The sequence below is a fragment of the Nerophis ophidion genome, linkage group LG21 (genome assembly GCF_033978795.1).
Source record: "Nerophis ophidion isolate RoL-2023_Sa linkage group LG21, RoL_Noph_v1.0, whole genome shotgun sequence".
Taxonomy (NCBI): domain Eukaryota; kingdom Metazoa; phylum Chordata; class Actinopteri; order Syngnathiformes; family Syngnathidae; genus Nerophis; species Nerophis ophidion.
Genome location: NC_084631.1, coordinates 16,225,156 through 16,252,425, shown reverse-complemented (window position 1 = coordinate 16,252,425; position 27,270 = coordinate 16,225,156). Strand labels below are relative to the sequence as shown.

Here is a 27,270-nt window from a genome sequence, read left to right as displayed (position 1 = left end):
CTCCGGAGTATAAGTCGCACCTGCCGAAAATGCATAATAAAGAAGGAAAAAACATATATAAGTCGCACTCGAGTATATATCGCATTTTTTGGGGAAATTTATTTGATAAAACCCAACACCAAGAATAGAAATTTGAGAGGCAATTAAAAATAAATAAAGAATAGTGAACAACAGGTTGAATAAGTGTACGTTATATGACGCATAAATAACCACCTGAGAAGGTGCCTGGTATGTTAACGTAACATATTATGGTAAGAGTCCTTCAAATAACTATAACATATACAACATGCTATATGTTTACCAAACAATCTGTCACTCCTAATCGACAAATCCCATGAAATTTTATACATCTAGTCTCTTACGTGAATGAGCTAAATAATATTGTTTGATATTTTACAGTGATGTGTTAATGATTTCACACATACGTCTCTCCTGAGTATAAGTCGCACCCCTGGCCAAACTATCAATCAATCAATCAATCAATGTTTACTTATATAGCCCTAAATCACTAGTGTCTCAAAGGGCTGCACAAACCACTACGACATCCTCGGTAGGCCCACATAAGGGCAAGGAAAACTCACACCCAGTGGGACATCGGTGACAATAATGACCCAGTGGGACGTCGGTGACAATGATGACTATGAGAACATGATACTGTGAAAGATCAATCCATAATGAACTATGAAAAAAACTGCGACTTATAGTCCGAAAAATACGGTTTTTACCAAGAAAAACAGCACGGGGTGCATCGTCCGGCGGTGGTTTGGCTTCAAGCGGGAATAATGTTCAACATTTTTGCGGCAAAAGCGTTGCTATAAAAATTAGCATTACTGCTAATGTAGCATCATTTGAAAAGTCACCCGCTAGAGAATGAAGAGTAATTGAAACTCTGCATGTCGAAGCAACTATTTACAGATGAACACCGGATGAAAAAACTAAAGTCAACAACAGAAGGAGATAACGTCCGCAGGAACCTATTATGCAGCTCATTTTTATTTGACAGTTATTGAAATATTTTGTGTGACATCATGCACAAAAGTGCACTTTATTTCTTTTTAACTATTGTAGTGACGTTCTATACAAAAAGTACACTTTAATTTAGTGTTGTTTTGATGTGTCATCATTGTGACATCATGCACAAAAGTGCACCCATAGCTTGTTTTAAAATGTCTCTGACACTCATGCACTTTCTGTTTTGAAATGAATGAATGTTTTTGCCACTGCTTAATAATTGTTTAATAAATACACTTTTAGTAAATCGACTTAGTTGTGATTTCCCTCTCTGCATGAAAGTTTAAAAGTATGAAGAAGAATGTTGTAATGGAGACACAGATTCATCATACTGCTGTGATTATATGCATCAAGTGTTCATTTAAGGCTAAGGCAAAATATCGAGAGATATATCGTGTATCGTGACATGGCCTAAAAATATCGAAATATTAAAAAAAAACGCCATATAGCCTAACCCTATATTACAGCACGTTATTAATGTAATTTACTCATTTTCTTCAACCGATGTACTAACGTCGTGTGTTTTTCTGTACATATGTAGCATCTTCTACAACAAAATTTGTAAATTTGGACTCATTTCATTAATCATCCATGAAGATCAAGAGGATACATATCATTTGAGCATAGTTATGTGTGCCCAGAAAATGTGTCCCCATTCATAAAGTACAACACGAAATGTACATACAGTATTATCAAAAGCTGATGGATGATTATCACTCGCCAAACAATCAAAATTTGCGTGATTGAGTATGGTAGAGATTGCCTGGTATGAGTGCACTCTTAGTTACACAACAACAGTATGGCTACAGGAAGGTAAAATGTTGTATTATGAACTTATGTCACTTTTTTTATTGTTTTTGTGGTCTCACCTCTGTTCTGGTTGGTTTCTTCGGTGTGCTCTCTCTGGCCTTTTCCCTGACCGTAGCTGTCTCTACTCTGGGTGTGAAATCTTTGGTGGAGTCCTTGGTGGGTTCTGCTGCTTTGGGTGCGATATAAACCATACTGACAGTCACGGTTTCTTCAGCCACCTCTTCAGCACCACCTGAGGGGAAAGGCCGAGAAAAATGAAGACAATTAGTAAATGATTTAACCCTTCCTAAACCTTTTGTGAAACACTTATGCGGTGGTCTTTGTCATTGTCGAGCTGAATCTGTTATAGGCTGCCCATTGGACACCAGTGTCAGAATGATGTCTGCCGAACTGACGCCCGTAATGAGCAGCGCCTTTCGCCACATGCATGAAACTGTGTAGGACCCGAGTAGCTTCTTGAGCAAAGCTGTTACATCCACAGAACAAGATGTGTGTATAGCGAAATAGAGTACTGGTACCAAAATGTATTTCGATACTTTTCTAAATAAAGGGGACCACAAAAAATGGCATTATTGGCTTTATTTTAACAAAAACATTAAACATATGTTTCCTATTGAAATTATGTCTTTAAACAAAAGAGTGAACATACCAGAAAAAGTTTATTTTATTAGAAAGTGTCAAACAGTGGACTATGAGGCAGTTTACTGCGTGGATCATTTTCCCGAGATGCAACAGAACTGGACCAGACATGGCGTGAAGGTAAATACATGATATATTTATTACAAAACCCGTTTCCATATGAGTTGGGAAATTGTGTTAGATGTAAATATAAACGTAATACAATGATTTGCAAATCCTTTTGAACCAATATTCAATTGAATGCACTACAAAGACAAGATATTTGATGTTCAAACTCATAATTTTTTTTTTTTTGTGGAAATAATTAACTTAGAATGTCATGGCTGCAATATGTGCCAAAGTAGTTGGGAAAGGGCATGTTCACCACTGTGTTACATCACCTTTTCTTTTAACAACACTCAATAAACGTTTGGGAACTGAGGAAACTAATTGTTGAAGCTTTGAAAGTGGAATTCTTTCCCATTCTTGTTTTATTTAGAGCTCCAGTTGTTTAACAGTCCGGGGTCTCCGCTGTCGTATTTTACGCTTCATAATGCACCACACGTTTTCGATGGGAGACAGGTCTGGACTGCATTTGGGCCAGGAAAGTACCCGCACTCTTTTTTTTACGAAGCCACGCTGTTGTAACAAGTGCTGAATGTGGCTTCGCATTGTCTCGCTGAAATAAGCAGGTGCGTCCATGAAAAAGACCCGCGCTTAGATGGCAGCATATGTGGTTCCAAAACCTGTGTGTACCTTTCAGCATTAATGGTGTCTTCACAGATGTGTAAGTTACCCATGCCTTGGGAACTAATGACCCCCACACCATCACACATGCTGGCTTTTGAACTTTGCGTCGATAACAATCTGGATGGTTTGCTTCCCCTTTGGTCAGAACGACACAATGTCAAATATTTCCTAAAACAATTTGAATTGTGGAGCCGTCTGACCATAGAACACTTTTCCACTTTGAATCAGTCCATTTTGTATGATCTCGGGCCCAGAGAAGCCGGCGGCATTTCTGGATGTTGTTGATAAATGGCTTTTGCTTTACATAGTACATCTTTAACTTTCACTTACAGATGTAGCGACAAACTTTATTTAGTGACAGTGGTTTTCTGAAGTGTTCCTGAGCCCATGTTGTGAAATCCTTTAGAGATTGATGTCTGTTTTTGATACAGTGCCGTCTGAGGGATCGAAGATCACGGTCATTCAATGTTGGTTTCCCGCCATGCCGCTTACGTGGAGTGATTTCTCCAGATTCTCTGAACCTTTTGATGATATTATGGACCGTGTGTAAATGTTGAAATCCCTAAATTTCTTGCAATTGCACTTTGAGAAACATTTTTCTTAAACTGTTTGACTATTTGCTCACACAGTTGTGGACAAAGGGGTGTACCTCGCCCCATCCTTTCTTGTGAAAGACTGAGCATTTTTTGGGAAGCTGTTTTTATACCCAATAATGGCACCCACCTGTTCCCAATTCGCCTGCACACCTGTGGGATGTTCCAACTAAGTGTTTGATGAGCATTCCTCAACTTTATCAGTATTTGTTGCTTCTTTGTCACGTGTTGCTGGCATCAAAATCTCAAGTTAATGATTATTTGCAAAAAAAAAATGTTTTATCAGTTTGAACATCAAATATGTTGTCTTTGTAGCATATTCAATTGAATAGGGGTTGAAAATGATTTGTAAATCATTGTATTCCATTTATATTTACATCTAACACAATGTCCCAACTCATATGGAAACGGGGTTTGTACAATAAAAGTGTAAACAAAAGGCGCGCACGAGGCGGAGACAAAAAACTTGGCTAAGGAACAAAACTTACACTTAACGTAGACTATGGGCAAGAAACAAAATACTCGCTAAACGTGACATGAATGAACAAAAACTTACTTGGAAAAGCATGGAACGAGAATGGAATTATGGCATGGAATGAGCACAGAACGAGTGATGACGCCAGGCCGACTACAGGCTTAAATAGTCATGTGAAGTGAAGTGAATTATATTTACATAGCGCTTTTTCTCTAGTGACTCAAAACGCTTTACATAGTGAAACCCAATATCTAAGTTACATTTAAACCAGTGTGGGTGGCACTGGGAGCAGGTGGGTAAAGTGGGTTGCCCAAGGACACAACGGCAGTGACTAGGATGGCGGAAGCAGGGATCGAACTTGCAACCCTCAAGTTGCTGCCACGGCCACTCTACCAACCGAGTAAAGATTGAAAACAGGTGCATGAGTCCAACACGTGAGACAGGTGAAACTAATGGTCGTCATGGTGACAAAACCGACACGGATGCGTAAAAACAGGAACTAATGGAGTTTTAACCAAACAGAACATAGCTAAACAATATATGAGCACAAAACATGACAGAAAGTAAGCAAACAAAGGCTCCTAATTTAGCTGCTGACATATGCAGTAACATATTGTGTCATTTTCCATTCTACTATTTTGTCAAAATTATTTAGGACAAGTGGTAGAAAATGAGGCCCTGCGATGAGATGGCGACTTGTCTAGGGTGTACCCCGCCTACTGCCCGATTGTAGCTGAGATAGGCACCAGCGTTCCCCGCGACCACAAAAGGGAATAAGCGGTAGAAAATGGATGGATGGGTAGAAAATGTATTATTAATTATCTGTTCATTTACTGTTAATATCTGCTTACTTTCTCTTTTAACAATTTCTATCTACACTTACGTTAAAATGTAATAATCACTAATTCTTCTGTTGTTTGGATACTTTACATTAGTTTTGGATGATACCACAAATTTGGGTATCGATCCGATACCAAGTCGTTACTTGATCATACATTGGTTATATTCAAAGTCCTCATGTGTCCAGGGATGTAATTCCTAAGTTTATTAACAAAATATAATTGTTTTTAAAACTAAAAAGATTTTGTGATGCTGCAAAATATAGCTATAATCCTAATAGAATCGACTAGATACAGTCCTGTACTTGGTATCATTACAGTGGATGTCAGGTGAAGATCCACCCATGGCGTTTGTTTACATTGTGACGCCGGTGAGCTACAGTGTGTCGTGACGCATGATTGGCCATTCCTCATCCTGCAGGAATGATACTTGTAAGAAACTTTGACCATGAATTGATTAACGTGGACCCCGACTTAAACAAGTTGAAAAACTTATTCGGGTGTTACCATGTAGTGGTCAATTGTACGGAATACGTACTGTACTGTGCTATCTATTAATAAAAATTCAATCAATCAATCAAAGTAGCCATGGAGTCGAGGATTAGTGATTTAGAGGTAGCTAAAACTGCCGACTGCGGCTGGATGTTAGCCGCTAGCTAGCTGGCTCGCTAGCCATGTCTTGAATCACTTTTTCCTGAGGGCATTTCAGTGTTATAGCTTTAACCTTTATCATTAGTTTTTAAGCCAAAATGCGTCCGTTCACTCTTTCCTGTCAACACACTGTGTCTGCTTTTAAGTACTCTGTGATTGTGCACTGCCGAACATGCTCCTATGCTCGTAAAACCAGCAATGTCACGACATGACGACGGCGCGCCGTCATGCCCGTTAAAAAAAGGGGGGCCCGTAATTTTGGAGGGGGTCTTGTACCGAATATGATTCATTAGTATTGCGGTACTATACTAGTACCGCTATACCATACAACCCGAAAGCAAAATACATATTTCAAGCAAGCAATATGCCAATAAGTTCCATATAACGACACTACTGTTTGTGTGAAGGGTAAAGCGGTGCAAAATGAACACACACTCAGCAACCTGCAACGATTGCTTGGCGTTGATATTGTACGAGTAACGTCTTGTAAGTAATGTAGTGTCCTGACAGAAGCTTTATTGCCGACCTTAAAATTATAACAGGCGCACTCATACCACCACGAGGGCACTGGGCTAGACAGTAGCCACAACAACAACAATGCACTTCCCCATTAAGAAGTGTTACCGCGAGTGATGTTGCATTCACAAACACTCGGAATTAGCAATATTTTTTTGCAATTTCTCTGTGTCCTGTATTGCTGCAATAACTAATTTGTTGTAGATTTTAATTTTGAATATAATATTTAGTTATCATTCAGTTTGTATCACCGAAGTATTTAAATCACTGTTCATCTTGAATGTGACAAAATTACATAAAATTAAAAAAAATAGAATAATTTGTTTTGTTTTGCTACAAAAATTTGCTTGTTTTACATTTTTTAAGTACGGATTCAGGCATCAGCACCTCCAAGTCCGAGTCCATGGTTCTCGCCCGGAAAATGGTGGAATGTCATCTCCGGGTTGGTGTGGAGACCCTGCCCCAAGTGGAGGAGTTCAAGTACCTAGGAGTCTTGTTCACCAGTGAGGGAGGAGTGTATCATGGGATCGACAGGCGGATCGGTGCGGCGTCTTCAGTAATGCGGACGTTGTACCGATCCGTTGTGGTGAAGAAGGAGCTGAGCCGGAAGGCAAAGCCCTCAATTTACCGGTCGATCTACGCTCCCATCCTCACCTATGGTCATGAGCTTTAGGTCATGACCGAAAGGACAAGATCACGGGTACAAGCGGCCGAAATGAGTTTCCTCCGCCGGGTGGCGGGGCTCTCCCTTAGAGATAGGGTGAGAAGCTCTGCCATACGGGAGGAACTCAAAGTAAAGCCGCTGCTCCTCCACATCGAGAGGAGCCAGATGAGGTGGTTTGGGCATCTGGTCAGGATGCTACCCGAACGCCTCCCTAGGGAGGTGTTTAGGGCACGTCCAACCGGTAGGAGGCCACGGGGAAGACCCAGCACACATTGGGAAGACTATGTCTCCCGGCTAGCCTGGGAACGCCTCGGGATCCCCCGGGAAGAGCTAGACGATGTGGCTGGAGAGAGGGAAGTCTGGGTTTCCCTGCTTAGGCTGTTGCCCCCGCGACCCGACCTCGGATAAGCGGAAGAAGATGGATGGATGGATGGATGGATGGATAGATTCAGGCATTGTTTAAGCACTGGCACACCAGTTTGGTGCTAATATCAGTTCAAATGTAAACAATATCAATCCTTACATGTGTCCATAGTAGGGGTGTAACGGTACGTGTATTTGTATTGAACTGTTTCGGTACGGGGGTTTCGGTTTAATTTCGGAGGTTTACCGAACGAGTAGACATGCTAGCAGGCTAGGTCAACATGTTAAAGCCAGAGCTGGAAGACCCTCCTGCCTCGTTAAGATGTCCCGTTTGGGAACACTTTGGCTACGCGATACAACAATGGAGGACGGAGGTTTGCCAAGATTGTTCAGCAGCTGCTTCTGTCAACACGTCAAACATGCGTTGCACCTTTCCTGCTTCCGTTTTCCATAGTGTCTCCCTTGCGTGCACAACCCTTCACTCTACCCGGCTGTGGGTCTCCACAGCTCCGGACTCCAGGGTAAATGAAGAGTCCAGCGATTAGATGCAAATCGTGGCTTTATTGAGGTTTTGCACACAGCCATTCCAACAAAACACTAGCCACTCCTGCGCTCTACAGCTCCCTCACCTTGCTCACCCGCACACTCACTGACGTCACATGCTGTCACATATTAAAGGGCCACACACACACACATACGCTACTCTCATAACACAGTGGCTCTCAACCTTTTTTCAGTGATGTACCCCCTGTGAAATTTTTTTTAAATCAACTACCTCCTAATTAGAGCAAAGCATTTTTGTTTGAAACAAAGAGATAAAGAAGCACTATGTCATCAGTTTCTGATTTATTAAATTGTATAAAAGTGCAAAATATTGCTCATTTGTAGTTGTCTTTCTTGAACTATTTGGAAAGAAAGATATAAAAATTACTAAAAACTTGTTGAATATGAAACAAGTGATTCAATTATAAATAAAGATTTCTACACATCAACTTAAAGTGCCCTCTTTGGGGATTGTGATAGAGATCCATCTGGATTCATCAACTTCATTCTAAACATTTCCTCACAAAAAAGAAATCTTTAACATCAATATTCATGGAACATGTCTACAAAAAACGGCGGGCGGTGTTGATGAACGTGGACCCCCACTTAAACAAGTTGAAAAACTTATTGGGGTGTTAGCATTTAGTGGTCAATTGTGTGTACTGTACTGTACTGTACTGTGCAATCTACTAATAAAAGTCTCAATCAATCAATCAAAAAAAGCACTTTATACGCCATAACTTATTTAGTTTTTATTTTATATATGTTATATGTATATATATATTAACCCTGGCAATGGACCCTGTGTGTATATGTATGTTATGCCATTGTTTACAAACTTGGTAAATAAATAACCAAAAAATGTATATTCTGTTGTTTTCTTACTGTACCGAAAATGAACCGAACTGTGACCTCTAAACCGATGTACGTACCGAACCGAATTTTTTGTGTACCGTTACACCCCTAGTGCATAGTGTATTATTTATAATAATCTTACTTTTATTGTTTTACCGTATTTTATGGACCATAGGGTGCAACAGATTATAAAGTGCACTGCCGATGAGCGGGTATAGTCATGTCTACTTTCATACAAAAGACGCACCGGATAATAAGGCGCATTAAAGGGGTAACATTATTATTATCATTTTTTTAAAATGGAACACACTTCCTTGTGGTCTACATAATATGTCATTGTGGTTCTTTGGTCAAAATGTTGCATAGATTATGTTTTACAGATCATCTTCAAGCCGCTTTATGACAGTCACTTCCAGCTGCGCCGTTTTGTCTGCAAAAATGTTCCTTTTTGAATGACAGCGCTGATTTCTTTTTTGTACAAACTACTATGGAGGTAGTTTGTACGACAGTAGCTGGCGACATGAACATCTTGCAGCACTCGATATTCCCAGATGTTAAGTGGCTTACATGTGGTGGCTGTCTATTTAGAAAAGGCATTGTTTAACTTATCTGTAATAAACACGGTTAGACTCAGCCAGCATAATTTTTCATCCTCTGTTGGCTGTCCACACTGCAAAAACTGAAATCTAAGTAAGATGAAATATCTCAAATAAGGGTGATATTTGCTTATTTTCTGTCTAATAAGATAATTATTCTCACTAAGCAAACTTTATGCTAGAGTATTTTACTTGTTTTAAGGTTTTTGGTCCTAAATGATCTCAGTAAGATATTACAGCTTGCTGCTGAGATGTTGTGACCTATATTGAGTAAAATATGCTTGAAACTAGAATATCAAGGGCTGCAAAGAGGGGTCATCAAACTACCTTTTTAAAGTAATCATTTCTTATTTCAAGCATGAAAAAAAAAATCATGATTTTCACACAATTGTGTCTCAGAATTAAAAAAAACTGTTTTATTTTCAATCAAACAATAGAAAATATGTACTCATTTAGTAGTACGGTTGGCACACTACAGCAAACTGACAGTTAATATTTAAACATTTGACATTTCAAACAATTTTGAACAGAAATAGTTCATGCACAATCAGGTATATTCCTCAAAAGTACAATTATAAAAAATTGGGCCAGGCTGTATAGATGCGCACGAATTAACTGAAAGAGCACGCACTTGTCATGATGATGTCATGTTACCGATGGAAAAATGCATTTTTAGACCATATGATTTGCCTGAGCGTCTAGTAGACCCCGAGAGTAACAAGCGCTTGTCTTTTTGACTTTCCATTAAGAACAATAAATTCGTTTTTAGTATAAGTTTTCTGATATCAAAAAATGTCATGCCAAGCGCATATAATTATGTGAAGATATTGGCACCAGCATTTACTTCACTTTAGATGGACCTCCTTTTTATACCAGTTGATCTGCCGCTTCTTTTCTTTTTCTGCTCTGTCCCCCCCTCCCTTGAGGAGGGGGTTCGGTCCGATGACCATGGAGGAAGTACTGGCTGTCCAGAGTTGAGACCCAGGATGGACCGCTCGCCTGTGTATCGGTTGGGGACATCTCTACGCTGCTGATCCGCCTCCGCTTGGGATGGTTTCCTGTGGACGGGACTCTCGCTGCTGTCTTGGATCCGCTTTGAACTGAAGTCTCGCGGCTGTATTGGAGCCACTATGGATTGAACTTTCACAGTATCATGTTGGACCCGCTTGACATCCATTGCTTTCGGTCCCCTAGAGAGGGGGGGGGGGGGGGGGGGTTGCCCACATTTGAGGTCCTCTCCAAGGTTTCTCATAGTCATCATTGTCACTGGCGTCCCACTGGGTGTGAGTTTTCCTTGCCCTTATGTGGGTTCTTCCGAGGATGTCGTAGTCGTAGTGGTTTGTACAGTCCTTTGAGACATTCGTGATTTAGGGCTATATAAATAAACATTGATCGATTGATTGATTTAAGAATATTCTTCAACATATTAAGCAAAAAAGTCTTTTTTTTTCTACCAAGAACAGTGCACTTGTTATAAGTGAGAATATACTTATTTTAAGGTATTTTTTGGGTTCATTGAGGTTAGCTAATTTGACTTGTATTGGAAAGTCTTGACAAGCCGCATTTTCTTGTTCTGTTGGCAGATAATTACGCTTAGTTCAAATAAAATACCCCTCATTTTTGTATTTTTTTCTCTTGTTTATTAACACTGACTTTTTGCAGTGCATGTAGCATTCATGAAAAGCAACGGCATCCTCATGCTCGTGTTTCGCTTTAAAATGCTATTTTAAACTTGAAGTTTGCCGACGATGTGAACATTTGTCGATGGAAGACTAACTAACTACGTCAGTTTTATCATAGGTTCTGACAGAGTTTGTTTTGAAGGTGGCAGAGCACACTGCTCTATCCTCACATTAGCATGTGACGAGATCACTGTCTAAGCAATGTGAGCTACATTCTGGCAATCAAAACAAACACTGTAATTAATCATCATTCATTAGTAATCACATGCGTTAACGTGTTAAGGTTGACGGCCCTAGTTTAAAGTAAACACTTCCTGCAATCACCATTCATACCTGAGCCAGAGCCTGAGTTAAAGTCGTCGTCATCTTCGGGGTAGTAACCTCCTGAGCCGGCATCGTCCAGGTAAAGGTCATCGACCTGGGAGGAGGTTTTTGCCGCCTCTGCTATCTGCAAAACAAAAACATCCAAAATTGAGAATTTTTTTAATATGCGACATTTTTTGGGCTGTTTGTCACCGCCAATACAATAGTGTTTGATAGTTGCAATGCCACATTATGTTACTTAAAATATCTAATTTTTTGAGGTGCAAAAGTACAAATCTGAAAATTGAAAGTCATTTGCCAATATTTGCATGTAGTTTGACCTTAATATACACTCTATTGCCAAAAGTATTTAGCCACCCATCCATTTGATCAGAATCAGGTGTCCTAATCACTTAGCCCGGCGACAGGTGTATCAAATCAAGCACTTAGGCATGGAGGCTGTTTCTACAAACATTTGTGAAAGAAAGGGCCGCTCTCAGGAGCTCAGTGATTTCCAGTGTGGAACTTTCATAGGATGCCACCTGTGCAACAAATCCAGTCGTAAAATTTCCTTGCTCCTAAATATTCCAAAGTCAACTGTCAATTCTATGCTCCCAAACCTTATAGGAACAGTCCCTTCCTCTTCCAACATGTGCACAAAGCAAGGTCCACAAAGACATGGATGACAAAGTCTGGTGTGGATGAACTTGACTGGCCTGCACAGAGTCTTGACCTGAACCTGATATAACACCTTTGGGATGAACTAGAACAGAGACTGAGAGCCAGGCCTTCTCGACCAGCATGTGACCTCACCAATGCGTTTTTTAAAGAATGGTCGAAAATTTCTATAAACCCACTCCGCAACCTTGTGGACAGCCTTCCCAGAAGAGTTAAAGATGTAATAGCTGCAGAAGGTGGACCAACATCATATTGAACCCTCTGGGTTAGGAATGGGATGGCACTTCAAGTTCATATGTGAGTCAAGGCAAGTGGCCAAATACTTTTGGTAATATAGTGTACGTTTACCAACGGACAGCTAGTATTACAATTTATTGTCTATAAATTCATCCAGGTCATTGTCATCTCCGGGCATTCAGTTGATTGCAACTGGACTGAGATAGGCTCCAGCACCCCCTGAGACCCCAAAAGGGACAAGTGGTATAAAAATGGATGCATGGACTGTTTGGTTTGTCCTAGGAGACGATTCGCCTTTCATCCGAGTAGGCTTCTTCAGTTCATGCTTATAGACTTAGATTGGTCAGATCTAGTCTTAGCTTAGATTGGCCATATCTAAAGATAAAGAGGTTGCTGCCAAACCCAGGAGGGTGTGCTTGGGGCAAGGAGGGTTTAGTCCTATTGTAGTGAGAAAAAAACAAAAACGTTTTTGATGCCAACCGATGAAGCCCACTCGGATGAAAAGCGAAATGTCCTCGAAGGCAAACCAAATGTTTCAGTTGCGATCGATTGAATGCCCTGAAGATACAATTTATTGTGATTCAAAAGAAGCATAGGTACATGTGTACATGTCTAATTGCACACACAGCCCTTCCCCCTGCGCTGCTGTCCTGGCAACTGATCTAAGTGGTAAGAATGTTCGTTTTGCAGCTGAACACGGATACAAACTAAAAAGGCTGCAACCTACATATCTCTGTTATGTTGAAAAGCTTCTTGCCATCTGGCTTAATTAGAATTTAACAAGAGAATGTCATTTTTGCACTGCCGTATAATCAAATATTCTCCTAAATGACTTGGATGTTGTGTTGTCATGTCTGTTGATCATGTTTTTGTTTTATTTCGGTTTTTTGGACATCTAGTATCTGTCTTTAACGGGGGGGCTCTCTCATGTTTGTTGATCATGTTTTTGTTTGGCCATGTGCTGTTTGTTTTTTGGACTCTTTTTAGTTCCTGGTTGTGTACTCTTGCTTGTTTTGTTTCCATGACTACTCATTAGTTTCACCCGTCACACGTTTTGCACTCGCACTAATCAGGTCGGTAATATTTAAGCTTGCAGTTGCCAGGGAGTCGGCCTGGCGACATTTACTCCTGGACACCCATGCTATCTGATATTCTTACTACTCATGCCATTGTCATGCTGCCATAGTTTTCTTGCTGCTCGTTTCTTGCCACGTGAGTTTTGTGTATTCTTGTCACAGTAAGTGTTTATTTGTTTCATGTTGATAGTTTTTTGCCCAAGTGCTAGTTTTTCTTTCATTAGTCAAGTTTGTTCTCCGCCTTTGTGCGCGCCTTTAGTTTTGTACCTTTTGTTAGAGTTAAAATTAAATCATGTTTATACCTGCACGCCATGTCCCAAGTAATCCGTCTCCTTTCCTGGGAGATCGACCCCGCAGCAAGCTGCGACCCCCCCTCATCCTGACATGTGTTTTATATTATTAATGTTTAACAATATATTCTCAAAACAGGGTGTGAATTAAAATGATAGCAAGAAAAAATATAAACTTGCATGAAACATGATTCTTCGGAAAAACTGTGCATTGCAACTAAAACATGCGCCAAACAGTTTTTGTTTTTTGATATTTTCTAGGCTAATTGTTATTCAGATTGCCAGCAAAAATTGAGGTTATGAGCATCCCCATCGCTTGTTCCGTACTATACCTGAAATAATACCCAAATCACACATCATCACACACTGATGCCAGAAGTTGCTATGCAAGGCACTAACCACAACCCATGAGAAGCAGGTAGGGGTTCAGTGTCTTGCTCAGGGACACCACGACATAAGCGCTCCAGGTCAGCATGGATCTAGTAACCCTCTTTCTACAAGACGGCCATCGTACCGACTGAGCCATGCCTTACCATTAAACATTACAGTCAACCCCAATCCAGTGTCTTTTTCACTGGCTTTAGCTAATTGCTAGCAAGATCCAATTTAATTTGTCCTAACCATAGTAACAAAGATGCTAATAATTGAAATCAAGAAATAAATCAAATTAAAAAACGTTACCGGGGCGTGCACATTGCAGACTTGCCAAAGCAGTACGAGCACAGCACTGCTACTGACACAAATGGACGTTAAAATTATTTCCCAAAAGCAGACTTTCATCCGTGTAAAATACAGAGAAGCAGCTGGTGGTGGGTTTGATAGAGAAGCAGCTTACAGGAGAGGTCCAGTCTCCAAGGTAAAAGCTGTACATTATTACATTAATTACTGTAGTTATGGTTAGTACTTTCTGTTCTTTTTTTGATACTACATGCACTATCTATAAGTTCATTTTTTTCTTATTTAAAAGCGTGGTATATGTTGTTTTGTTTTTTGGGCGTACCGGAAAGAGAATAATTAATATCAGCAGGGAACAGGGCAGGGCAGCACTGTGGAAGAGGGGTTGGTGCATATGCCTCACAATACAAAGGTCCTGAGTTGTCCTGGGTTCAATCCCGAGCTCGGGATCTTTCTGTGTGGAGTTTGTGTGGGTTCCCTCCGGATACTCCTGCTTCCTCCCACTGTCAAAAACATGCACCTCGGGATAAGTTGATTGGCAACACTAAATTGGCCCTAGTGTGTGAATGTCAGTGTGAATGATGTCTGTCTATCTGTGTTGGCCCTGCGATGAGGTGGTGAATTGTCCAGGGTGTACACCGCCCTCCGCCCGAATGCAGCTGAGATAGGCTCCAGCGACCCTCCACGACCCCCAACGGGACAAGCGGTAGAAAATGGATGGATGGAAGGGAACAGGGCAACAAACCAATTAAACTCGTAAGCCAAGCCAAGAACATACTCATAATCTGTTTATGCAATCAAAGTTGCTCAAATGTGATGATCTTGTTAAATACAATACATCAATAATCTTATATAAAGCATTTAAAGGCCTACTGAAACCCACAACTACCGACCATTAAGTCTGATAGTTTATATATTAATGATGAAATATTAACATTGCAACACGTGCCAATACGGCCGGTTTAGTTTACTAAATTGCAATTTTAAATTTCCCATGAAGTGTCCTGTTGAAAATGTCGCGGAGTGATGACGCTTATGTTGACGCGTGCTTGTGACGTTATTAGTTGTAGCGGATATTTTATCCCAGCACCACTCACGGCTAAAAGTCGTCCGATTTAATCGCGTAATTACACAGTATTCTGGACATCTGTGTTGCTGAATCTTTTGCAATTTGTTCAATTAAAAATGGATACTACAAAGAAGAATGCATTTGGTGGAAAGCGGTGTATTTCGGCCGGCTGTAGCAACACAAAGACAGCATGTGTTTCTTTGTTTGTTGTGAAGCTTTAATATGGAACAGAGCGGTCAAGCGAACATGTTGCTCTACCACATGTCAACCGGCAGGTTTCGGTGAGAAAATTGTGGTAATAAGTTGGCCCTTACTGTAAACATGAGCGGAGTTTGTGTCGTTCTTCCTGCAGCAGCTGTCAAGGAGGCAGCTGCAACTTTCTTGGCTCATCCATGGCTTCACTCAGAGACACTGGCGGTCACCACACCCCTCCGACTTTCAGGTATGAATTTATAATGTCACTAAAACACTAGTAGCACAATAATCAGATTTTGGATTTTCCAGAATTATCCTAGTAAATGTGTCTAATAACATCTGAATCGCTCCTGCACTCGTCTTTTTTTTTCTTCTAGTCCTTCACTCTCACTTTCCTCATCCAAGAATCTTTCATCCTCGCTCCAATTAATGGGGAAATTGTCGCTTTCTCGGTCGGAATCGCTCGCGCTGCTGGTGTCTATGATTGTAATCAATGTGCGGATGTGAGGAGCCCTCACACCGGTGACGTCACGCGCACATCGTCTCCTACTTCCGGTACAGGTAAGGCTTTTTTATTAGCGACCAAAAGTTGCAAACTTTATCGTCGATGTTCTGTACTAAATCCTTTCAGCAAAAATATGGCAATATCGCAAAATGATCAAGTATGACACATAGAATGGACCTGCTATCCCCGTTTAAATAAGAAAATCTCATTTCAGTAGGCCTTTAATAAATTATTACGGCCTAACCTACGCGGATTCATAACTCAAGAGGTTTAGGATATTTTTCATAGCCGAGAGCTCAAACCACTCGTAAACGCTTTTGTGTGTCTGTATGCAGAGTGAAACTCCGGAACAAACTGGATTTACAGTACAACACAAGCAATGCCAAAGTATTCATCAATTTAAATTGTTATATAAAACATCAGGTTTGGTTAAATATAGGGAGGAGGGTCTTTAATTTGAATTGTTGTTGTACTCTGTCTCATAGTGTTAACATGTTTTCAATGTTTCCTTACCGTTGTTGGTATAATGTCCATTGCCATTGTTAGTAATATTTATTTTTCTAACATTTCTGCTACAAACAATTGTTAAAATTTAATAATTAAGTGTTACCTGTAGTAATGCTATAATGATATAACATTGTATGATAATCCTTGAACAAAGTAACAGTGAAGCTCAACGCATTAATCACTGAATAGAGAACTCCCTTTGGGCAAAACTGGATGGTCACGTTTACATATCGTACATTCCCTTTTACACTACATGAATTACTTTTTCTGTGTCATTGCCTGAAATAAATGAATACATGAAATGGATTAATGAAATGAAGGTACCACTGTAATTGCATCCGTGGCAACACCTATTCAAGTCTGATTGCAAAATCTGTCGTCAGCAGGATTCTCTTAACTGGAAGTGCCATTTGAGGCCCCTTCTACTCTAAGACGACTAAGGTTATCCAGGGTAAATCCCACCTAACCTTGTCCAAACACACACAATGGTCGTTTAAGACCCCTTCCGTCCGCCGGCGCAACGCGAGCTATTATGCGTGCGCGGAAAATGCTCACATTAAAGTAATTTTCAGTGTTGCTTTCTGTGCAAAGTCTTGAATTTAACTTCTCTGAACAATATCCAGTGTTGTGGTTTTTCAATTAACTAGAATCCAGTGTGCTGTGGGGCCCTATTGTAGAGAATCACACCTGAGACATCATAAATTAATCAAATCTTTAATGGACATGTGGAAGTAAACAATGTGATAAAGAATATTTTACATCAATCTAGGGATCTAGACATCTGGTCAGGACACTCGTCACTCTTTTGCCTTCCCCTTCATTGTCCATTTGTTTTTTGTGACTTAATTTACTCTGGACCTAGACGTCGAGTCCACTACATACATGATATGGCGGACAATAACTGATAGTCTGCTTTGCCAGTCCAAATGCATTCACCATTTTTCGTAGTCTTCCCTCGACGGCCAGGTAAGACCTTTTTTATCACATCCACGAGAGCCCGAATTTTCATTGTCTCTCCTTCGACAAATAGAAAAACATTTTCGGTAAGTAAAATCACAGCTGACCTGGACATTTGAAAGTTCTCTTGCCGTCTGAGATGTGTTGTATCCGAAATAGGTGCAATCGCGCATTTTCTTCCCTTAAGGCAGTGGTTCTTAACCTTGTTGGAGGTACTGAACCCCACCAGTTTCATATGTGCATTCACCGAACCCTTCTTTAGTGAAAAATAAAAATGTTTTTTAAATTCAAGACAAAGTTATATGTTTTTTACTGGTGCACAAAATGAACCGTGCATGAACATCACCTTGTTCAAAAAACAAACCCAACACAGTGCATGAACTCACAACAAATTACAAACCTGCAAATCAGATGGAAAATTGAAGGGGACATTGTTTGGGGGTATCCATAATACGCCGATAGGGAGAAGTTTTTATTTACACGGTGAGTCGAGTGTATCTTGACCTCCGCGACACAGGCTCCGCCGAACCCCTGAGGCCGACTCACCGAACTCCTAGGGTTTGATCGAACCCAGGTTAAGAACCACTGCCTTAAGGTATTGATGTGTGATTTCCACAAGCGTCTGTACATGTAGAAGAATGAGATAGACGGGCATGTTTCGATGACTCGCCTCCATCTTTCCAGTAGTTAGCTCCGACACTTACTCATGTAAAAACATATCCAAGGAGAGGAACCGTAAACGATGAATTAGTGTGGACAAAACGGGGCTTAGGCTAAATAATTATTCGTTTAAGGGTTTATCCGGCTTAGTGTATACATAGCCTTAGAGGTTAAAAATGGGCTACAAAAGTAAGACCACCCAGAACACTATATCATCCCTGTGTGTGTGTGTCTGTTAGTCTGCCTGTCTAGTGATCTGTTTGCCCCAGTTACCGGTCAGCTCTAATGATATTTTGCTGATTTAAACCTCAGGCTGAAAGAGGTTGGATTAGAGGAAACAATCAATTGTTCTGGCATCAAAGACCAATGAGACGACTTCTTTTGTTCGGGGCAAAGAATAAGAGTAATTGTGTGGTGACAATTTACGCCACACTAATGACTGTTTAGGGCTTGCTGCGTTTGGAAAGATACAATGCAAAAATGGCTGATTTTCAGGTATCTGTTAGACAAGATTGTTCTAAAGTGATTATCAATGAGAACATCAGTTTCATAGAGCTCTGAGGCCAGTACGCATGCTTCTGTTTACAGAAAAGACACAGAAGAAATGCAACAATACAAAGAAATCTCTTGTCTCTGGGACACATGTGTGTAGGCACAATGGTACTTTTAAGTCTTTGTGCATACGTGTATGTGTGTAGTAGTCATGAAAGAGAGGCGCTGGCACTCTCCATGACAAAGAAGCCGGGAGTTCACACCGCTAAATACCTCGATAGTGAAAGACGGCGAAGAAGGTGGGAAGAAAGATTGAAACAGAACAATGCACATCTCCATTCCTCCTCAGTCAAGTGACTTGTGAAAGAAGGACCTTTCACTCCTCAAGCCGCTTGATCAAAGAGAGAATTTGTTCAAAGCAACTTTATCTTAACCTTACTTGCCTTCTACTCTTCCGAACACAACCCCCCGCCCGCGTCCCTCCCATTCACCGCAATGTGCGCTCCACGGGTAGGGATGCATTGCCAATAATACGAGCATCGGAGCAAAACATGGCAGGCGGCAGTTTGTGGGGACAAAGGACGCTAATGAGATAGAGGCCACACACATGCATGCATTAGTAGAAAGTGTTTTACTAATTTATGCAAGTATTTTGTTAATTCATTGATTCTATAGAGACGGGGGATGTGCGTACGCATGTTAACATGACACCACATCGGCATTCATGCCTGAAAGTGTGTGACTAATCAAATGCATGCGGTGCTTTAGTGTAGAATAACCTAAGCCAAGGACTTGGGGACCGGATTTACCCCTTTACTATTTTATTATTTCTGAGAACCAGCCTCATCTGCAGTGGACAATTGATTTTTGTCTCTGTATTTTGTCAGGTCATTGCCCAGTCTATGCAACAGGAGCGCTCTTCTATTTTAAGGCCCTACTGCAAAACAGCTAGTCAAAGGTCATCTAGAGCAGGGTTGTTCAGTTCAAACAACTTGGAAGAGACTAACATATGTGCAGGAGATTTTCTAAAAACAATAGAGCGCTGTCATACGGAGCATGGTTATTTAACCATAAGGCCCATTGTTGAACCACGGAAATTATATGGTTACGAGCTGTGGTCAGTATTAACCCTGTAATACACTTTTCCACCACTTGTGGCAGTAATGACAATATCAAATCGGAGCCCTCTATAGAGAGAGTATGGGAACTGGGTTTTAAAGTTGGTTCTAAAATTGGTGTCCTGCATCCGGCTATTGACCAATCATTTAAGAGATTATCTGGCTATACTGTCTCTGATTGGTCAAAACCCATCATTTGACTAAAGGACGCAGTGTTTGAAAAAAACAACTCTGAAACTGAAAACAGGACGACATGTTTGGGACAAACTCTGAAACTGACTACAGGATGCTATGTTTGGGACCAGCTCTGAAACTGACTACAGGATGCCGTGTTTGGGACCAACTCTGAAACTGACTACAGGATGCCATGTTTGGGACAAACTCTGAAACTGAGTTATCCGTACTCTCTCTGTATCAAACAGAAGAAGTCTGGCGTTAAACTCATAGAGAAGTTTCTTAAACAAGCCAAACAAAGACTAAAAGGGTTAAGCTGTATTTTCATTTGCACTTTAATTTTATTGACACTTTAGTTGAACATATTCCTTATTGAATTAGCATATTTTTTTTCGCATAAGGTAATTGTGTGTAAAAAAAAAAAATTAAAAAAAACAACAACAAAAAAAAAAAATAAATAAATAAATATATATATATATATATATATATATATATATATATATATATATATATATATATATATATATATATATATATAATTTATGTATGTTTTGGTATGCAGTATATTTGGTTGGTATTTTTTTTCTAATCAGCCTGATCTTAGTCTAAGGTTTATGTGTTGAATAAAAACATATATTTGTGATTTACACATGGTTTCATATCATTATCATAAACACAATGTTGTAAACTGTAAGTAGGTTGGATTGAACGATTGAAAAAAATTGTAACATAAAAAAAAATCTGAATTAATATCTGGGTGGGCCCCTGCCCCCACCGTAGTGGAAAAGTTGGGAAAAGGTTAAAAACCCCTGATGTAGAGAATCTTTAACTAGCTTTTTGGCAGTTGTCCTGAAAACAACGGCAGAGTAATCCTATTATAGAAATAGGGTTATCTTTTTGTCTGAATTTAGTAATGCTGACAAAATAAATGCCGCCTCACCGTGGCTCTTCGGTCTGATATTTGGTAAAGCTAAAAGACCAGAAGACCTCAGGATCCGCGAATGTTGATATTGTAAGAGCAAGTCAGATAGATAAGAAGGCCCAAAACCATCAAGACATTTAAAAACTAAAAACATAACTTTAAAATCGACTCTGAAGCGGACAGGGGGCCAATGCAGCAGTGTTAAAACTGCAGTAAAGTGCCCCCACCCTCTGGTCCTCGACAGTACGCGCCTAGCTGAGTTCGTAATAATTGTACACTTCTGATATTCTTTTTGGGAAGGCCAGATAGCAGGTCATTACAATAGTCTAAACCATGGGTTGTCAAACTCTGGCCCGCACTTGCCTTTAAGACAATATCAAATTAACATTAGATCGGTCCCGCTGCTATAACACCGCATTCACCGCTAATTACTCTTACTTGCCAATCCTCCCGATTTTCCCGGGAGACTCACGAAGTTCAGTGCCCCTCCCAAATTTCATCCCGGGCAACAATATTGGGGGTGGGCTTTAAAGGCACTGCCTTTGGCGTTCTCTACAACCTGTCGCCACATCCGCTTTTCCTCCATACAAACAGCGTGCCGGCTCAGTCACATAATATATACGGCTTATACACACACACACAATTGAATGCAAGGCATATTTGGTCAACAGCCATACAGGTCACACTGAGGGTGGCCGTATAAACAACTTTAACACTGTTACAAATATGCGCCACATTGTGAACCCACACCAAACAAGAATTCCAAACACTTTTTGGGAAAACATCCGCACCGTAACACAACATAAACACAACAGAACAAATAACCAGAACCCCTTGCAGCACTAACTCTTCCGGGACGCTACAATATACACCCTTCGCTATCACCAAACCCCGTCCACCTCAACCCCGCCGCCGAAAAGAGGCATTCAATTATTATTTAAATTTTATTTGAAATGCCATTGATATTTTTTTATTATTATTATTATTTGAAACTGTATTTTGCATGTCACTATAAAGTCATATAAGCCTTGCTTGTTCAATATTTAATGCAAAACTTGTTTGTGTCCCTATTAAAAGGTTAATTTGTTCAACCTCGGCCCACGGCTTTGTTCGGTTTTAAATTTTGGCCCACTCTGTATTTGAGTTTGACACCCCTGGTCTAAACAAAAGGAAATAAAATCATGCATTAGTGCCTAACTGTTGGCCTGAGAGAGAAACTGGCATACTCTGACTATGTTCTTAAAGGATAGAAGCTTATTTTTGTAATATTTTTAATTTGTGGAATGAAAGTCAGCTCAGAGTCAAACAACAGATTTTTTTATGGACAGTTGGTTTAAAATCTTGTAATTTTGGTCAAAGTTTCTACCTTTGGTCTTGAGGGCCTATAACTAAAACCTCTGTTTTCTCCTGGTTGAGCTGTAGGAAATTCCCTGCCATCCATGACTTGATGTCTACAATGCTGTTAAAGGGGAACATTATCACAATTTTAAAAGGGTTAAAAACAATAAAAATCAGTTCCCAGTGGCTTGTTTTATTTTCCAAAGTTTTTTTCAAAATTTTACATCTCCCGGAATATCCCTAAAAAAAGCTTTAAAGTGCTTGATTTTCGCTATTTGCAATGTGACTGTCCATTTCCCTGTGACGTCATACAGTGCTGCCAATGTAAACAAAAAATGGCGAATAGCACAGCAAGATATAGCGACATTAGCTCGGATTCAAACTCGGATTTCAGCGGCTTAAGCTATTCAACATATTACGCATTTATTGAAACAGATTGTTAGAGTATGTAGGCAGATAGCGAAAACGAAATTGAAGAAACTGAAGCTATTGAGCGAATAGCTATTGATGCTATTCGGCCATAGCATGGGTGTACCTAATGAAGTGGCCCATAGCATGGCTGCCTTATTAGCATCGCCGGTAAAATGTGCAGACCAAACGATCAGGACTTTCGCATCTTGTGACACTGGAGCAACTTATATCCGTCGATTGGTAAGTGTTTGTTTCGCATTAAATGTGGGTATCTAGTTTCAAATGTACATTAAGCTGGCATAAATAGCATGTTAGCATCGATTAGCGTAGCATGTTAGCATCGATTAGCTGGCTGTCACGTTGCAACCAAATATGTGGTGATTAGCACATAAGTCAACAACATCACCAAAACTAACCTTTGTGATTTTGTTGACTTTATCGTTGCAAATGCATCTGCACGTTATCCATACATCTCTGTGCCATGTCTGTCGTAGCACCGCCGGTAAAATGTGCAGACACTCCGGCACATTCAATGGGGTCTGGTTGCAGATTTCTTGCCAGTGGTGCAACTTGAATTCCTCCCTGTTAGTGTTGTTACACCCTCCGACAACACACCAACGAGGCATGATGTATCCAAAGTTCCAAAAAATAGTCGAAAAAACGAAAAGTAACAGAGCTGAGACCCAGTGTTTGTAATGTGAAAATGGCGGCTGTATTACCTCGGTGACGTCACGTTCTGACGTCATCGCTACAAGACCGATAAACAGAAAGGTGTTTAATTAGCCAAAATTCACCCATTTAGAGTTCGGAAATCGGTTAAAAAAATACATGGTCTTTTTTCTGCAACATCAAGGTATATATTGACGCTTACATAGGTCTGGTGATAATGTTCCCCTTTAAAAAGGGTTTATATTGGTCCTGTCATCAGGAGACAAGGCAATGTACAACTGTGTATCATCTCCTCATGACATCTCCAAGGGGCAGCATATAAAGATGAAAAACAATGGGACCTAAAATTGAAGTGTGAGGAACCCCACATCTTATGTCATGGGTTCCCGAGGAACATACATCCATACTTACATAAATCATTGGTAAAGTCTCATTAGAGGAATGCGAGAGATCTTTTTTTGTACAGAGAAACTTGTCTTCTGTGTTTAGTCCAAACTCCTAAAGGGCAGTGGGGCAGTCATTGTATAGCGTCAGGGGGACCAGATCTGAGTCGGAAGGTAAGTGTCTTGATTAGTGAAGCATCAATGAATTACCATGAATTGATTAACGTGGACCCCGACTTAAACAAGTTGAAAAACTTATTCGGGTGTTACCATTTAGTGGTCAATTGTACGGAATATGTACTGTACTGTGCAAACTACTAATAAAAGTATCAATCAATCAATCAAGTATGAAAGGTTTGTGAAGTGTCTTGCCCATGAACTGTGACTGGGACGTAGAACGCGGCATTTCACCCAAAAATTCTATGGTTACTGGAGTACCCACTCTACCACATGAGCGACATTGTTCCCAAGTATTCTCACTCAAAAATAAAACAAAAAAAGGCCGAAAAGGATAAATAAAAACACAAAATAATTTGATCAAAACACTAAGCCAGGTATTCCAATTCCCAGAGCAATACATAGATAGATAGTACTTTATTGATTCCTTCAGGAGAGTTCCCTCAGGAAAAATGGAGTTTCAAACACAAACATTCAACCTTCTGAGCCACTGCTGCCCCACGGTTAGATTGATGGATATGTTATGTTATCTAATAAAACCAACAAAAGGTTAACTGCAGAGTATTGTTGTTTCATGCAGCAAGGAATGACGAAGATTAAGAGGATCCAAAACATCCATCCATCCATCCATGCATTTTCTACCGATTATTCCATTCGGGGTCGCGGGGGCGCTGGAGGCTATCTCAGCTACAATCGGGCGAAAGGCGGGGTACACCCTGGACAAGTCGCCACCTCGTCACAGGGCCAACACAGATAGATGGACAACATTCACACTCACATTCACACACTAGGGCCAATTTAGTGTTACCAATCAACCTATCCCCAGGTGCATGTCTTTGGAAGTGGGAGGAAGCCGGACTACCCGGAGGGAGAACGGGGAGAACATGCAAACTCCACACAGAAAGATCCCAAGCGCAGGATCGAACCCAGGACCTTCGTATTGTGAGGCAGACGCACTAACCCCTCTACCACTGTGCTGCCCAGATCCAAGACATACGACAGTTATTTATTGATAGCAGTAAAACCAAACTGCCCTTAGAACACACAAAGACACACGTTATGAAACTATGAGACAACTTTCTCTATCACAAAGATGCCATATAAAGGCACACACCACTGATAAACTTTGTGCTTTTTCTAGACATCCGTTGACATTTACAGGTAGTTTCTCTTTTCAGTTCTTATCACAGTCTGCCGGCTGGGCCAGACAGCAGTCTGCCAAAAAGTAAAGCAAAGTGGGCACTAGAGATCCGCCAGCTGATGAATGTAGCAAGACATTTGCTGCGGCAGTTCTAGGTTTAACATTAGGTTGTTGTTTGGAAGAACATATTTCAGACACAAAAGGACCGATGGAAAGCACGTTTTGTGGGTATCTTTTTGATCTGTTAAACTTAATAGCAAAACACTTTAACATTAAATGGACGATGCAGTCAACCAATGACTTGGGAGTCTGGGAAATTAAATTAAATAAAATATATTCAAAGGTCATGTAAATACTGTACTAGTTCTCAATTGATAGTTCCAAATAAAAACTATTTTAGGAAATGTAAAAACACTGTTTTGGACCCTTGGTAAAAGCCCTTTATCATTCTAAATATTGTTAAAATCATGTCATGTAGATGCGTAAATCGGAAAATTAACCTTACCGGAATATTAAGTCGTTGATTAGTATGGGTGCACAAAAAAATCGAATCACAATTCTCGTTCATCTCGAATATGAATCAATTTTCATAATTTTGGGTGTCTGTGCATTGAGTGTTTCAACGTGAGTTGTGGTGAACAGCATCATATTTATGCGTGTGCTTTGATTCCCTGATTTCCTTACTGTTTATTAATGAAGCATCTGAGAGTGTATTTCCGACTGTGTCTCTCCTTTTTCACTGCGGCGCATTACAATATCAGGAATGATAACACAACGACTTCCAGCTACAGCACCAGTGCAAAAGCCACAACAAATATAAACGACATACTAAACGACATATATATATATATATATATATATATATATATATATATATATATGCTCATTTTAGACTTTTATGCAAAGATGGAAATCACAATTAAGTCAATTTACCAAAAGTGTATTTTTTAAACAGTTATTAGGCAGTGGCACAAACATTCATGTCATTTCAAAACAGAAAGTGCAAGATTGTCAGAGACATTTTAAAACAAGCTATGAGTGCACTTTTGTGCATGATGTCACTAAGATGACATAACAAAACAACACCAAATTAAAGTGCACTTTCTGTACAAAATGCCATTACAATAGTTTAAAACAAATAAAGTGCACTTTAGTGCATGATGTCACACAAGATATTTCAATAACTGTCAAATAAAAATGAGCTGCATGATAGGAAATCAAATCGTGTATGTCCTTCGTTATGTGGTAGGTTCCTGCGGACGTTATCTCCTTCTTTTTTAGAGTATTTTTTTCATACGGTGTTGATGTGGAAATGGTTGCCTCAGCATTTCGTTGGTGTGGCACCGAATGGATATGTCGACATGTGGAGTAATCACTTTTTATTCTCTTGCAGGTGACTTTTCAAATGATGCTACATATTAGCAGTATTGCCACTTTTCGTAGCAACGCTTTTGCCCCGTACTTGACGAATTACGGTTGTCTGTTCGGCATATTCTCACTTGAAGCCAAACCAGCGCCAGACGATGGATCCCATGCTGTTTTTCTTGGGAACTAATTCTTCCTTTATTTGTTACCAGATTTGCACCTTCTTTCTAACGTATTACCACTCGCACCACTGTTTTCCAATGACAAAAGTGAGTGTGAAGGACATTGCCAAGAAAAAGACGCGGAAGACTTTCAATGGATAGAATAAATAAAACGTAAAAAATCATGACAGCTTGAGTGTGACACTGCCCTATTGAAGCAGGAGGAGTCATAATGCCAGGTGAGTATATAAGTTTGTAAAATAATAATTTAAACGGTGGACTTTGATCCATGAAAATGTGTAGAAGCTGCTGAAGCTGTGTTTGACGGACAAACAGTTGGAAAATGCCGTAAGATATTGTTAAACACTGCCTGCATGTAAACGTGGACGATACATTCTACACACATTGTAGAGGTCTGCATTCAGGCACCATTTTGAAGTCAAATATTAATGGGTCAGTAACTCGCATGCGGCTCTATAGTGGCTCCCTGGAGCATTTTTAAAAAGGATTGAAAATGGAAAAAAAAAATTTTAGTTTTAGTATGTCTTTTGTTTGAGGAAAAACATGACACAAACCTTCCCAATTGTTAGAAAGCCCACTGTTTAATTTGTTTCTGTGTATGCTTCACTGATGAGAGTATTTGGTCAACATGGTTTTGTCCTACTAATTTTGGTGGTTCTTGAACTCACCTTAGTATGGACTGTGACGCAGCAGGATTTTTTTACATGTAAAATCTTCCGCTCCGTTTTGTCTAATTTTGTCCACCAAACATTTTATACTGTGCGTGAATGCAAAAAGATG

General features: G+C 40.1%; 1 protein-coding gene across 1 annotated transcript in view; it reads right to left on the bottom strand.

The window, feature by feature from the left end:
- sdc2 (syndecan 2) overlaps nucleotides 1-27,270 on the bottom strand; it is a 127,212-nt gene that overhangs the window by 20,537 nt on the left and 79,405 nt on the right. The window contains exons 2-3 of the mRNA XM_061882057.1: nucleotides 11,300-11,414; nucleotides 1,881-2,053 (exon numbers count right to left, since the gene is read on the bottom strand). Coding sequence (XP_061738041.1) covers nucleotides 1,881-2,053; nucleotides 11,300-11,414 — 288 coding nt within the window. The remainder of the gene's footprint in view (nucleotides 1-1,880; nucleotides 2,054-11,299; nucleotides 11,415-27,270) is intronic.